This window comes from Saimiri boliviensis, chromosome 3 (assembly GCF_048565385.1).
Source record: "Saimiri boliviensis isolate mSaiBol1 chromosome 3, mSaiBol1.pri, whole genome shotgun sequence".
Classification (NCBI taxonomy): domain Eukaryota; kingdom Metazoa; phylum Chordata; class Mammalia; order Primates; family Cebidae; genus Saimiri; species Saimiri boliviensis.
Genome location: NC_133451.1, coordinates 24,795,701 through 24,810,375, shown reverse-complemented (window position 1 = coordinate 24,810,375; position 14,675 = coordinate 24,795,701). Strand labels below are relative to the sequence as shown.

The 14,675-nt window shown below is 47.0% G+C and overlaps 1 protein-coding gene across 4 annotated transcripts in view; it reads left to right on the top strand.

Moving 5' to 3' along the window:
- SEL1L3 (SEL1L family member 3) overlaps window positions 1-14,675 on the top strand; it is a 122,847-nt gene that overhangs the window by 68,690 nt on the left and 39,482 nt on the right. For all 4 annotated transcript variants that reach the window (XM_074395966.1, XM_074395964.1, XM_003927490.4 and 1 more), the window contains exons 12-13: window positions 9,792-9,911; window positions 12,357-12,497. In XM_074395966.1, coding sequence (XP_074252067.1) covers window positions 9,792-9,911; window positions 12,357-12,497 — 261 coding nt within the window. The remainder of the gene's footprint in view (window positions 1-9,791; window positions 9,912-12,356; window positions 12,498-14,675) is intronic.

The window sequence follows — 14,675 nt, the reverse complement described above, 5'->3', positions numbered from 1 at the left end:
GAGTCACTTGAACCCAGGAGGCAGAGGCTGTAGTGAGCCGAGATCACACCACTGCACTCCAGCCTGGGCTACAGAGCAAGACTCTGTCTCAAACGACAACAAAACAAAAAAACAACAACAAAAAAGAAATTAGGACACAGGCAATACAGAGAGATGACCACGTGAGGATGCAGAAAGATGACGGCCATCTGCAAGCCAAGGAGGGGGGTCTCAGAAGAAGCCAAGCCTTCTGCCACCTTCTTCAGGAACTTGCAGCCTCTGGGACTATGAGAAATTTTCTAAGTCACCCAGGCCACGGGCCTTTGTTATGGCAGCCCTAGCAGATGAAGACCCCTCCTCCTTGGTCTGTCTTTCTCTCTCTTTTTCTTCCTTCCTTCCTTCCTTCCTTGCTTTCTTTTATTTCTCTTTTCTTTCCTTTCTCTCTCTCTCTCTCTCTCTCTCTCTCTCTCTCTCTCTCTTTCTTTCTTCCTCAAGTCTCATTCTAAGACCCCTCCTCCCTGGTCTTTTCGCTCCCTCCCTCCCTCCCTTCCTTCCTTCCTTCCTCCCTTTCTTCTTTCATCTTTCTATCTCTCTTTCTTTTTCAGAGTCTCATTCTAACACTCAGGCTGGAGTGCAGTGGCGTGATCTTGGCTCAGTGCAACCTTTGCCTCCTGAGTTCAAGCGATCCTCCTGCCTCAGCCTTCTGAGGAGCTGGGACTACAGGCACGTGCCACCACGCCAGGCTAATTTTTGTATTTTTAGTGAAGATGGGGTTTTATTGGCCAGGCTGGTCTTGAACTCGCGAGGTTAGGTGACCTGTCTGCCTTGGCCTCCCAAAATGTTGGGACTATAGGCATGGGCCAGCTTGCACAGCCGTCCTGGTGTTTCTGTTACCAGACTTGTGCTTTCCCACCCTCTCCCCCAGGCCAAGTGCACCACAGTACACTGGAATCACCTGGGGGCTTGCAGAGCATCTCTGCACAGAATCTACCATGGAGGATCTCATGAAAGTGACATGGGGTGTGGCCTAGGCACATACATGTGGTATGTAGATATGTGTATACGTGTATGTGTATATTTTAAAATAAGCCTACTGGTCAGCAGGCTTTATCTGCAGTATCAGAGATGAACTCCTGAGCTGCTCATTCTAGAGATGTTGATTTTGGAAAATGGCAACAATGGCCTGGCAAGATGGCTCACGCCTGCAATCCCAGCACTTTGGGAGGCTGAGGCAGATGGATTGCCTGAGGACAGGAGTTCGAGACCAGCCAGGTCAACATGGTGAAACCCCGTCTCTACTAAAAATACAAAAATTACCTGGGCATAGTGGTGCATGCCTGTAGTACCAGCTGAAGCAGGAGAATCGCTTGAACCCAGGAGGCGGAGGTTGCGGTGAGCTGAGATCCCACCACTGCACTCCAGCCTGGGTGACAGAGGGAGACTCCATCTCCAAAAAAAAATGGCAACGGCAACAAAATACAATCCTCAGCGGATTGGACCCTGCCCCCAGGGTTGAGAAGTACTCACGCAGAAGAATAAGCGTAGCTCATCGGATGCCGTATGAGACGTTCCTTGATCTGGCTTCTTGCCACCACCCCAGCCAAACTCGCAACACTGAACTTTGGGCCAGGCCTGTTCTCGCCTTCTGACCTTGCTTGTATGCTGGCTGGTTTGCTTTCTCCATGCCCCTCCCCGTTTCCCCGACTCCTCCCACTTTGACTCTCGCTCAGATGTCGCCTCCTCTGGAAGCCTTCCTGGGTCTCTCCTTGCTGCGCTACTGTCACACCTTGGCACATTTCTCCCACTGCTCCTGCGCTGGATGTTGTGCACACTGTGCCTAACACACAGTTGGCGCTCAGTGTTTACTGCTAGAAAGATGGCTAGACGTTCAGGCATAGATCACCCAGTGACTAACAGAAAGTCACCGCAGTGTCTTGATGCTGGTGCTTTTCGAGGGGACCCGTGCTGCGTTGTTGCGAGCAGGTACCCAGAGCCTTCGCCATGAGCCCCTGCCACTCTTGCCTGTGGCATCCCCGTTGTATGTGACAACCACATCTGGGGAATCTTGGCAGTCTCCTTCCCTGTCTCTCCACCCCTCCAGCTGATATTTCCCCCTTCTGACTTAAAAATCCCTAACGTGTTACATTTCTGCAAAGAAAACACACACACTCCTGTTGGGAGCCGAGCATCACAGCTGATTTGAGACACACTCTGAGGCAAGTTCTGCCAGGCCCTGAAGGAAGTTCTGGAGGTGGGCGGTGGAAGCAGGCTGCGCAGCTGTGTGCTCCTGGGGGCAGCTCCTGAGTTCCCGGGAGTGCTGGCGGAACTCTTCCATCCCACAACTTCAGGGAAGGCAGAAGCTTCTGGAAAACGCTGGGCTGGGGAGAGGCTTCGCTCCCCAGCCGCAAAAACTAGAGGGTTTTTTTCTGTCTTCCTCTCTTCCTTCCTTTCTGTCTCTTCCTCTCTCCGCCTCCGCTGCCCCCGTCCCTCCCCCCTTCTCTTTCTCTCTGTATGTGCCACCTTTTTCTTTCTTCTCCTTCTTCCTTTCTCCTCCCTCTCCTCCTTCTTTCTCCGCCCGCTGTCTGTCCCCAGCTTTTCCTCTCTCCTCCTTCCCCGCTTCTGTCTCCCTCTCTCTCCTCTCTCTCATCGCCTCCTTTCCTTTCCCTGTCTCCTCACATCACTCTTCTGGATCTTACCCTACTTTGTCGTCTTCTTTTTTTTGTCTTTGTACTCTGTTGGACTTGAAAAGAAACATTGTCCAACAAACACAGCCCTTACTGTATTTTTTTTTTTTTTTTTTTTTGAGACAGAGTCTCTCTGGAGTGCAGTGGTGCGATCTTGGCTCACTGCAACCTGCCCCTCTAGGGTTCATGACTCAGCCTCCTAAGTACCTGGGACTACAGGTGAGCACCACCACACCCGGCTAATTTTTGGCATTTTTAGTAGAGACCGGGTTTCACGATGTTGGCCAGGATGGTCTTGAACTCCTGACCTTAAGCGATCCACCTGCCTCGGCCTCCCAAAGGGCTGGGTTTATAGGTGTGATCACCCAGCCACACTTACTGTATCGATTATGGTTTTCTTTATTCTATTTTTAAAAATTTTACACACACACACACATATAAATATACATATAATTTTTTTTCTTTAATTTGAGACAGGGTTTTGCCACGTTGCCCAAGCTGGTCTCAAACTTCTAGGCTCAAACGATATGGCTCCCTCAGCCTCCCAAAGTGCTAGGATTGCAGGCGTGAGCCACTGTGCTCTGGCCTTCTCCTTTTTTGAAGTCGATGGCATGCAGTCAGGAGACGATGTGAACACTGCCATCTGTGGCCTGCGGGCTGACTGACAGGAGTGAAAGGGGTGTCAGAATCCCCGGGGACAGTGTGACGCCTTCTCTGGGGCTTAGTCCTGGGTTGTCTGAGGATTGCTTGACTCCAGACACTGGGCTTCCTGTAACTTGGTCAGCTGTATTAAGATGCAAACTTCCAAGCTGCTCATTCTAGAGATGTTGATTTCATAAAATGGCAACAACAACAACACTGAAAATCCAGAAGCCACAGAGGATCCCAGAACTGGTCAGGTGGGGACGCTCAGTCCCTGCCATCATCCACCAGCTCTGTCCCCACCCCACACACCCGCCCAGTGTTTATTCTCCATTCCACAGCTCCTTCCCGGCTTTTCCTGGCCACAAAACTGTTTGAATGAATGCACAACTCAACGCTTTCCTTTTAAAGATCATTCCTGCCCTAGAAGTCTTTGTATTATTAATAGGTGGTCTGCTTTCACAGGTCTCAGGAATGTGGCCATGATATGATGCTGGTTGCTATTGTAGTGACCCCAGAACTATGGAGAAGGAAACCTCCAGCCTGGGTGTGGCAGGCCGTGTGTTGTGGCTTCAGGGCCAGATTTGCCTGGGTTCCAGTCCTGGGTCTGCTGCTCCCTGGGTGTGAACTCCTGGATCATTCTGCTCACCTCTGTGTCTGTTTCTCACCCGTAACATGGGCTCCATGAGGGTCTGCACCTGCCGTGGTTGTTACAGTGCTGTGAGTCAGTCCAGTACAGCCAGGCAAATCGGATGAGCTCCCTAAATTGTTTCTGGCTTCGACACTCCCTCCCCCAATTCTAGTCCTTCTGTTTTCTAAAGCATAAAATTCTCTTAGATCTTCATCCCCACAACCTAAGGCTTTGAGTTGTATTTAACTGCAAATACCAACAGAGTTAATGTTCTCAACAGCAATTAGCCTTTTAGACTTTAATATGAGTTAAGACCCTTAAAAATGATGAGTTGTGCATGACCCAGGCGCTCTGCTAAGCTCTTTCACAAACAATCTTCTTTTAAAAAATATATATATTAGGCCGGACGCGGTGGCTCAAGCCTGTAATCCCAGCACTTTGGGAGGCCGAGGCGGGTGGATCACGAGGTCGAGAGATCGAGACCATCCCGGTCAACATGGTGAAACCCCGTCTCTACTAAAAATACAAAAAATTAGCTGGGCATGGTGGCGCGTGCCTGTAATCCCAGCTACTCGGGAGGCTGAGGCAGGAGAATTGCCTGAACCCAGGAGGTGGAGGTTGCGGTGAGCCGAGATCGCGCCATTGCACTCCAGCCTGCGTAACAAGAGCGAAACTCTGTCTCAAAAAAAAAAAAAAAAGAAAAAAAAAAAAATATATATATATATTTTATTGGCCGGGCATGATGGCTTACGCCTGTATTCCCAGCACTTTGGGAGGCCAAGATGGGTGGATCACGAGGTCAGGAGATGGAGATCATCCTGGCCAACATGGTGAAACCCCGTCTCTCCTAAAAATACAAAATTTGGCTGTGTGTGGTCACGTGCGTCTGTAGTCCCAGCTGCTCGGAAGGTTGAGGCAGGAGAATTGTTTGAACCCAGGAGGCGGAGGTTGCAATGAGCCGAGATTGCATCACTGCACTGCAGCCTGGAGACAAAGCAAGACTCCGGCTCCAAAAAAAAAAAAAAAAAAAAAAAAATCTTTTAAGTTCCGGGGTACAGGTGCAGGATGTGCAGGTTGTTACATAGGTAAACGTGTGCCGTGGTGATTGCTGCACCCGTCAACCCATCACCTAGGTATTAAGCCCAGCATGCATTCACTATTTTTCCTGATGCTCTCCCTCCTCCAACCCCGCAAGAGGCCCCAGTGCGTGCCGTTCCCCTCCCTATATCCATGTGTTCTCATTGTTCAGCTTCCACTTACAAGTGAGAACACGCAGTGTTCGGTTTTCTTTTCCTTTGTTAGTTAGCTGAGGATTGTAGCCTCCAGCTCCATCCATGTCCCTTCAAAGGACTTGATCTCTTTCCTTTTTGTGGCTCCATAGTATTTCATAGTGTATGTGTACCACATTTTCTTTATCCAGTCTATCATTGATGGACATTTGGGTTGATTCCATGTCTTTGCTGTTGTGAATAGTGTTGCAGTGAACATATGCACACATGTATCTTTGTAACAGAATGATTTCTATTCCTTCGGATGTATACTCAGTAATGGGGTTGCTGGGTCAAATGGTATTTCTGGTTCTAGGTCTTTGAGGAATCATCACACTGTCTTGCACAATGGTTGAACTAATTTCCATTCCCACCAACAGTGTAAAAGCATTCCTATCTCTCCACAGCTTCAGCAGCGTCTATTGTTTCTTGACTTTTTAATAATCGCCATTCTGGCTGGCATGATCTGAATTCTAACTCACCACTATCTACGTGGCATGAGATGGTATCTCATTGTGGTTTCGATTTGCATTTCTTTAGTGACCAGCGCTGTTGAACTTTTTTTCTTATGTTTGTTGGCTGCATAAATGTCTTTTTTGAGAAGCGTCTGTTCATATCCTTTGCCTACTTTTAAATGGAGTTGCTTGTTTGTTTTTCTTGTAAATGTGTTTAAGTTCCTTCTAGACTCTGGATATTAAACCTGTGTCAGATGGATAAGTTGCAAAAATGTTTTCCCATTCTGTAGTTTGGTTGTTCACTCTGATGATAGTTTCTTTTGCTGTGCAGAAGCTCTTTAGTTTAATTCATCCCATTTGTTAATGTTTGCTTTTGTTGCAATTGCTTTTGACATTCTTGTCATGAAGTCTTTGCCTATGCCTGTGTCCTGAATGGTATAGCCTAGATTTTCTTCTAGGGTTTTTGTAGTTTTGGGTTTTACATTTAATTATTTAATCCATCTCTGCATTAATTTTTGTGTAACATAAGGAAGGGGTCCAATTTCAATTTTCTGCATATGGCTAACCAGTTCTTCCAGCACCATTCAAATAGTGAATCCTTTCTCCATTGCTTCTTTTTGTCAGACAAACAATCTCATTTAATCCTCATGCAATCTTACGAGGTCAGTATTACTCCATTTTACAGATGAGTCAGCTGAGACTCAGAGAAGCTAAAGAAACGGCCCAAAGTCAACATAGAAAATGAATAGTGGTACCTGGATTTGAACCTAGGTTATTCTAGCTCTTTGCACAGTGAAAAAGAATGGCTCATAGATTGAGTGACTTTGATGTAGCAGATGCCATGCTAAACTCCATTTTATGAATGCAGAAACTGAGTCTCAGATAAAGTAACTGGCCCATGGCCTAAGGTAGGTAGTGGTGAGTTAGAATTCAGATCCCCTCCATCTGATAAGAAAGATTCTGCTCTTAATGGTCCCACCCTACTGCAAAGCTCAGTGACCAGCAGGGTGGTATGGCAGGGTTAGGTTTGGACACAGAAACAAAAGGCAAACGTTTGAGCCCAGGAGTTCAAGACCAGCCTGGGCAACATGGCAAAATCCCAACTCTACAAAAAATACCAAAAAAAAAAAAAAAAAAAAAAAAAAAAAACCTGGGCTTGGTGGCACATGCTGGTCTCAACTACTTGGGAGGCTGAAGTGGGAGGATCACTTGAGTTCAGGGAGGTCAAAGCTGCAGTGAGCTGTGATCCTGCCACTGCAATCCAGCCTGGGCAACAGATTGAGATCGTGTCTCAAAAAGAAAGGACAAATCTGTTTCTTCTTCACAGTCACCATTTACTTCCCCCTGAGATATATAAGTACTTTTCACTATGGTAAGGCCAGGTAAAGGGTGAGGGCCCCACCACCAGCCTGCTTGGATTTGACTCCTCAATTTGAAGAACTAACTCTCTGATATTGGGCTTGTTACTTTGCCTCTCTGGGCCTCAGTTCCACGTATGTGAAATGAGGGTATTAATGGTGAGTGTCTTGTCAGCTTGCAAAGATTTGATGAGTCAATCTGGGCAAAACAATTAGAACGGTGCTTGGCACATCATACATGATGGTTCTTATGATGTATTATCACTGTCAGAAAGACCTAAGAATATCAATCACTGCAAGGTACAACTGTGTCTTCATGAGTTATGTCTTTTATTCAAGGAGGAAACGAAACAAGGAGAAAAAGAAAACAACCAAAAATTTTTTATAAAAACCACTAAGAGCACAACCTTTCATATCAGACTCAGGGGATCTGAATTCTAACTTGCCACTAACTACCCGTGGGCCTTGAGCCAGCTACTCTATCCGAGACTCCGTTTCTGCATCCCTAAGGGGAGTTTAGCATGGCCTCTGCTGCAGCAAAGGCACTCAGCCTTTTAGCCATTCTTATTTACGGCGCAATACGCTAGAAAGACCTAGGTTCAAACCTAGACTCTTCTCATTTCTAACAGATAAACAACAAGCCTCCAGCTGAGCACTCTTTATCAGGGCAGCTCAGGCTTCAGCACAATTCCAGGCTCACCACTCGAGACAGTATCCCTGGAGTTTCAGCGGAAGCACCACTCATGGGGTGCCCTCCATACACACTGGCCATAAGCTTGGCCAAGCATAGACCAGCTGGAGTGGCCTCTGCCCAACTAGATTTCAGGACCTGCTCACTAGCGGGCGACATCTTGCTGGGGCGCCAGTGAGCTGTGTCTTTGGAGTCAAGCCAATCTGGCTTCCAAGGCCAGCTCTATAGTGTCACCTTAAGTTCACGGTTTCATCCTCCAAGCCTGTTTCTTGGCCTGTAAACTGAGGGCAGTGATACCTGGATCACAGCTTTGTTACGAGAATTAAGTGAAAAAAAACAAACATGTCTTAAGCACATACGTAGTTAGTTTCAATAGAAAGTAGTGGCTGTCATTATTCTAAGTGTTACTACTAACTTGGTGGCCTCCTCAGGTTAGCTATCCAGCAGGAATGGCTACCGGCTAGATTTTGAGCCTAGCATGGTCCCCGAGTCTCAGCCTCTGAGTCCCCCTGGAAGGGACCCCTGGCTTCAAGAAGCAGTCGAGGAGAAAGCTGAGAGACATTCTGAGGAACAGGGCTGCAGACTCGTGTGACTCTCAGACTTTCTTTTCTTGTTGGTTGTTTTTGAGACAGTCTCGCTCTGTCCCCTAGGCTGGAGTGCAATGGTGTGATCTTGGCTCACTGCAAACTCTGCCTCTGAGTTCAAGCAATTATGCCTCAGCCTTCTGAGTAACTGGGATTGAAGGTGTGCACCACTATACCCGTTAATTTTTGTATTTTTAATAGAGATGGGGTTTTGCCACGTTGACCAGGCTGGTCTCGAACTCCTGACCTCAAGTGATCCTCCCGCCTCAGCCTCCCAAAGTGCTCAGTACTTTTCTTAATTAACTGACAAAGAAAATCAGGCCTGTCTCCTTCTTCTCTGAGGCTTCTTTTCCAAACTAGTGCAGATCAAATTTTTTTACCATCCGCCTGTGGCATGCTTTGGGCGTGGGGAGCCCTCTCTAGTATCCCCTCATGACACCGTTAGAGCGACTTCATTATGTATAAAGAGAGACCGTGGAGTGACAGGTCCAGATCCTTAATAAACAGTGAAAGTTTATACATCAAAATGAATTTTATTTTCTTCAAAGGAGTCAGATACCTGGGAGGCTGTGTGCAAATTCTAAACGTTTTGTGAACTTTCCCTTTGGGTTCTTGTTTAAAGCCTCTAGCACATTCTTTCTCGCATCCTCAGAGTTAACATGCCCTCTTCCTTTCAGGGTAGATTTAATTTTTGGAAATAGCCAAAAGATATTTGAAGCAGAACCTGCAAAATAAAAGAGGTTAGTCATGCAGGATAGTGATACGTTAGAATCAGAAATAAGGTTATATTTAGAAAATATTGATTTGCCTTTTTGATGCTGCATGTGTATAATCTGGCTCTGAAATCATGGGCACAAAGTGCGCTTCCGAACAAGCTTGAGCAGTAGAAGTAGATGTGGAAGTAATTCTGGCTTCCCGAGGCAAATTCTTTGATAGGAACCAACAACCGTTTAGATATAAAAGATGTGATACATTCCTTTAAAAAGATTCTGACCTTATGTCATTGTAGGCACACCTCATATTTCAATTATTCACATAGTTTTTGCTTGAGCAGTTGCTGATTTAAGAGTAATGTCATGTCTTTTGCATGCTCATATCATTTGGATTTTTTCTCCCTCCCTCCCTCCCTCCATCCATCCATCCCTCCCTCCTTCTCTTTCTTCCTTCTTTCCTCCCTCCTTCTCTCCCTCCCTCCCTCCCTCCCTCTCTCTCTCCCTCCCTCCCTCTCTCCCTCCCTCCCTCTCTCCCTCTCTCCCTCCCTCCTTCTCTCTCTCTCCCTCCCTCCCTCCCTCTCTCTCTCTCTCCCTCCCTCCCTCCCTCCATCCATCCATCCCTCCCTCCCTTTCTTCCTTCTTTCCTCCCTCCTTCTCTTCCTCCCTCCCTCCCTCCCTCCCTCTCTCTCTCTCCCTCCCTCCCTCTCTCTCTCTCTCCCTCCCTCTCTCCCTCTCTCCCTTCCTTCTTTCTTTCCTCCTTTCCTTCCTTCCTTTCATCCTTATCAGGCATATGTTGAAACAATTAGACTAAAAGATGATGAAATGCTCAAGGTACAAACCAAAGAAGATGGAGATGTCTTTATGTGGTTGAAGCATGAAGCTTCCCGAGGCAATGCGGCGGCTCAGGTAAACATGCAGGCTACCGACTTGGAGATTCTGTCCGCCATGATAGACTGGGTTATACCGTGGTAACAAAACATCTCAATCCTCAGTGGCTTACAGCAGCGCCAGTTTCTTTCTCACTCACACTGCATGTCCAGTGGGGGTTGTCAGGGCCAGGCCATAGTTGTCACAATCCCTGAAGAGCCCAAGCTGACAGAGGCTTCCCGAGCCGTTGCACTCAGGCCGTGGCTGTAGCACTTTACCAGCTAGTTAACAATTGGCGCCCAGAAGTGGCATATTTCATTGGCCAAAGCAAATCACGTGGCCTCTCTTGACTTCAAGTGGGCCAGAGTATGGTTCTGCCACTTGCCCAGAAGGAGAGAGAGCCACAAAATTGGCATGCAGCTCTAAAGACTACCATCAGGTATGCTGATGCATCCATCAGAGAGAAAAACAAGACGCATCTTGGGGTGCAGGAGAAATTAGACAGGTGTCGAGAAGACCATGAACTCAGCTAGGAGAGCAATAGAAAGTTATTTATGGTTTGTTGGGCCAAAAGGATCAACCTTGTCTCTTGAACATCTCGTCTTTGGATGACTTTTAAGAGGTACGAGAAAGGGCAGACAGCTGGGGAAACATCCTCTCTGCTTCCCTGCTCTGAGTTCACTATGAAGAGGAGCCTTCGTGGGAGCCTATGAAGGCTGATTGCACTGGGAGGAAGCCTCCTTCTCACAGGAAGGATTTCACTTTTGCCTAGTGCTCCCTGTGAGTGCAGCAGCAGTGGGAAGAGCCTCTGGGGCTGCTAAGGAGGCTGAAGCCCAGAGATGGGAAAGGAAAAAAAAAGAAAGGAGTCACAGGCATTGACAAAGCAGACAGTTCAGGAGCTTCTTTTTTTTTTTTTTTGGAGACAGAGTCTTGCTCTATCACCAGGCCAGAGTGCAGTGGCACAATCTCAGCTCACTGAAACCTCTGCCTCCCTGGTTCAAGCGATTCTCCTGCCTCAGCCTCCTGAGTAGCTAGGACTATAGGCACCCACCACCATGCTCGGCTAATTTTTTTATTTTTAGTAGAGACGGTGTTTCACCATGTTGGCCAGGATAGTTTCGATCTCTTGACCTCGTGATCTGCCCACCTCGGCTTCCCAAAATGCTAGGATTACAGACATATGCCACCGTGCCTGGTTTTCTTTTTTTTTTTTTTTAGAGTCAAAGTCTCACTCTGTTGGCTAGCCTGGAGTGCAGTGGCGTGATCATAGCTCACTACAGCCTCAAAGTTCTGGCTCAAGCGATCCTCTTGCCTCAGCCTCCCTAGTAGCTGGGACCGAGGCATGTGCCACCATGCCATGCCCTGCTAATTTTTTATTTTCTGTGGAGATGAGGTCTTCTTGCTATGTTGCCCAGACTGGTCTTGAACTCCTGGCCTCTAGTAATCCTCCTGCTTCGGCCTCTCAAAGTCCTAGAATTAAGGCATGAGCCACCACATCTGGCCCAAGAGGCTCTTTCGTAACAGGTCTCCCACCTCTCTATGGGTGTCTTCCACCTCTCTGTAGGGGTCTTCTCCACATTTCAGGAGATACTTTGCTGGAAGTTATAAGTATTTGGTGGGGAAGGGAAAAGAACAAGAAGAGAGAAGAAGCAGAAAGATGGAAAGATAATAAGGGACCCATGTGGAACCAGAATGTTAACACACGTCGCTCTGGCCCTGTTCCTGGGCATCTGTCCCTAGCCTACAGTCTTTCTAGTACTCGGAATTCCATTGTATAGCTCTGGGAATGACACTGCCAGAGCCGTTTCCAGGGTGCTCCAGAGCTTGCATAAACTTTTCTAACCATGAGCACTTCCTCCTTCCTTTGTTCACTAAGTCTTTGTTGAGCAGCTTCTATGACCTCTTGAGCTCTGCTGCTTCAGGGGCCAAAAGACAATGGCAAAGATAAGTAATGTCTTGAGGTTCCTCCCCTCCGAGAGCTCCCAACCTCCAGTCTGATGGTGGAGCCAGCCAAGTAGACGATGAGATGAGAGGAGAGGAGATGAGATGAGATATCGATTCTATAGAAGGATGCAGATACATCCTTCCTAATCTGTAATGATACAGAAGTACAGAGACCTCCATGCCAATCATTGGGCCAAAAGAAAGAACAATACCTCTCAAAGGAGTGGCATTTGAGGAGTTCTGATTATTGACAAAGTTCCATTTAGCTCTGGTCCTGGGTGCAGTTGGTACATACACTCACACACACACACACACACACACACACACACACGAACCATTTCTGGCTTGTGTTAAGGACTTGTATTTACACAAGTCCATGCTCAGGGCTCTGTCCTCCAATTGGAAGATAAACTGTGTCTAGCTAATCCTTGGTTCTCAGTACAAAGCATTGTAAACTAGGCTTGCTCTCCCACCTTTCAAAGCCTTGTGTTAAGCGTTGCCTAGGAAAAGTCATTGTTCTAAATTGCTATTGTCTTCAAGCAACGATTGGCCCAGATGCTGTTCTGGGGGCAGCAAGGTGTGGCCAAGAATCCGGAAGCAGCAATCGAGTGGTACGCCAAGGGCGCCCTGGAGACAGAGGATCCCGCGTTAATCTATGACTATGCCATTGTCCTGTTCAAGGTAAGAATCCCTTCATTCATGCTGAAATTGTGCAATTCTTATCAGCCTCCTGAGCAGTTTCCTGTGGGCGTGCAGGCAAACAGGGAGTCCATAATTGAAGAAACTTAGGATATGCTTCTGTCACTCTTGATGGAAAGGGATATTGGCTAAAAAGGCAGTGTCAGAAGCAGTTCCCTGTTCTCGTTTTTAATCATTAGTCTTAGGTTTGGCACCTGGATTCTCTGTGCTTCTGCAAGAACTGCGGCATTCTGGAGGAGACACCCATATTTTATGGATTGGCACCCAGCCGCCAGCCCCCACAGACACTGCAAGTTTGCCACCAGGCAGAGTTCTCTTTTAATTACAGCTTAAACACAGTGTGTAATTGGGCTGGATCCCAACAGTCCTGCTGATGAAAATAAAGATATTGGTTTTAAGCCAACAGGAGAGGGGTGGGAAGAGCCTGGGAGATAGTCATTAAAGTCCCAACTCTGCAGCCATCAGGTACATCCTTGGAGTCACCTGATCTCATCGGATGGTGGCAGTGACCACAGATTGAATGAGATAATAGGACCAATGGACTTGGGGCACCATAAAATGTGCCGTGTTCCTTATACAAAATAGTATGGCCTGGCATGGTGGCTTATGCCTGTAATTCCAGTACTTTGGGAGGCCAAGGCGGGCGGATCACCTGAGGTCAGGAGTTCAAGACAAGGCGGACCAATACGGTGAAACCCCATCTCTACTAAAATTACAAAAATTAGCCAGGCATAGTGGCTGTGCCTGTAATCCCAGCTACCCAAGAGGCTGAGGCAGGAGAATCACTTGAACCTGGGAGGCAAAGGTTGCAGTGACCCAAGATTGTGCCACTGCACTCCAGCCTGAGTGAGACTCCATCTCAAAAAAAAAAAAAAAAATAGTAATAGTTTACACTGATTAACTGAGCGCTTCTTACCTGCTTTGCACATACGAATGCCTTGAATCCTTACAACTTACAAGACTGTTACCTTGGTATATTGTGATCGCTCTTCGTTTATATGGAAACAAAGGCACAGAAAGGTTTTGTAACTTGCCCAAGGTCACCCAGCTTGTACATTTCCAACCTGGGACTGGGATCCAGGCAGTTTGGCTTCACAGTCATCATCCCCAAACAAAGACACATCAGTTCATCAATCTTAGAAAAGTAAAAAGCTTTGGCTTTGGTAAGGAAATTCTTGGACTTATATCCACACCCAAAGAAAGCAGCTGCCCCCAAAAAGCAAGCATCTTCAAATAAGCCCAGGCCTATCTCCAGAACACAGATGTGGCCACTCCGTAATTAACAACCATGACTGTAGCCGCATTGTTAACTCTCCCTACCTATCAAAGCCTGAAAACCTATTGGTTGTTGTGGTTTCCAAATGGAGGTCCCAGACCTTCTCTTTCCAGTTGTCAAATCAACATAGAAATGGTTTGAATCTAAGCCATATGCCAATGCATTCATGTATTCATTCAATAAACATCGTTCCATTCAGGGCTGACCCAATGCCAGGCTCTGGGCTAGATGGAGGGGCATATGGATGCAGGAGTCACATCCCTGACCTCAGGGAGCTCATACACAGGGAAGAAGACAGAGGACCAACTTCAGTAAGCACAGAGGAGCAGCACCTGTCCATCAGAGTGGAGAAAGGTCGCTATCCAAAGATAAAGACACAAAACAGACAGTAGCTCTGTCCACCAAGATCACACAATCTACAGTGAGAGGCAAATCCAGAAATAAATGACTCTGGGAGTGACATAATGCCTTCTCTGGGTTTGCTTTCTCACACTTTAAAGCATTTTTGCAGAGAGGGATGTTCTGCATTCTTGCTAAGTTTTCTCTGGGTGGGAAGAAGGAAGCCCTTTATTAGCATCTCAGGGAAGATTTCCGCCTCTGGCTAGAAGGTCTTTTAAGTGTATTCTGTGTGAAAGAACCCCCTGCTGAAAATGGGCTTTCCACATACAAAGAACAGTAAATTCATTTGACTATGTGCGGGCATCCAGCTTGTGTGCAAAGATGATACGAGGATGGTGGCTGTAATTCCTTCGGGTAGTCAGTCCATCTTGCCTCCATGTGAAGATAAAGCTTTCACTTTGACAGCAGCTACTGTCCTCCATCCATTCACTCAGTGGATAGTTACTGAGTACTTACAATATACCAGGACTTTACGTTTCTCTCAT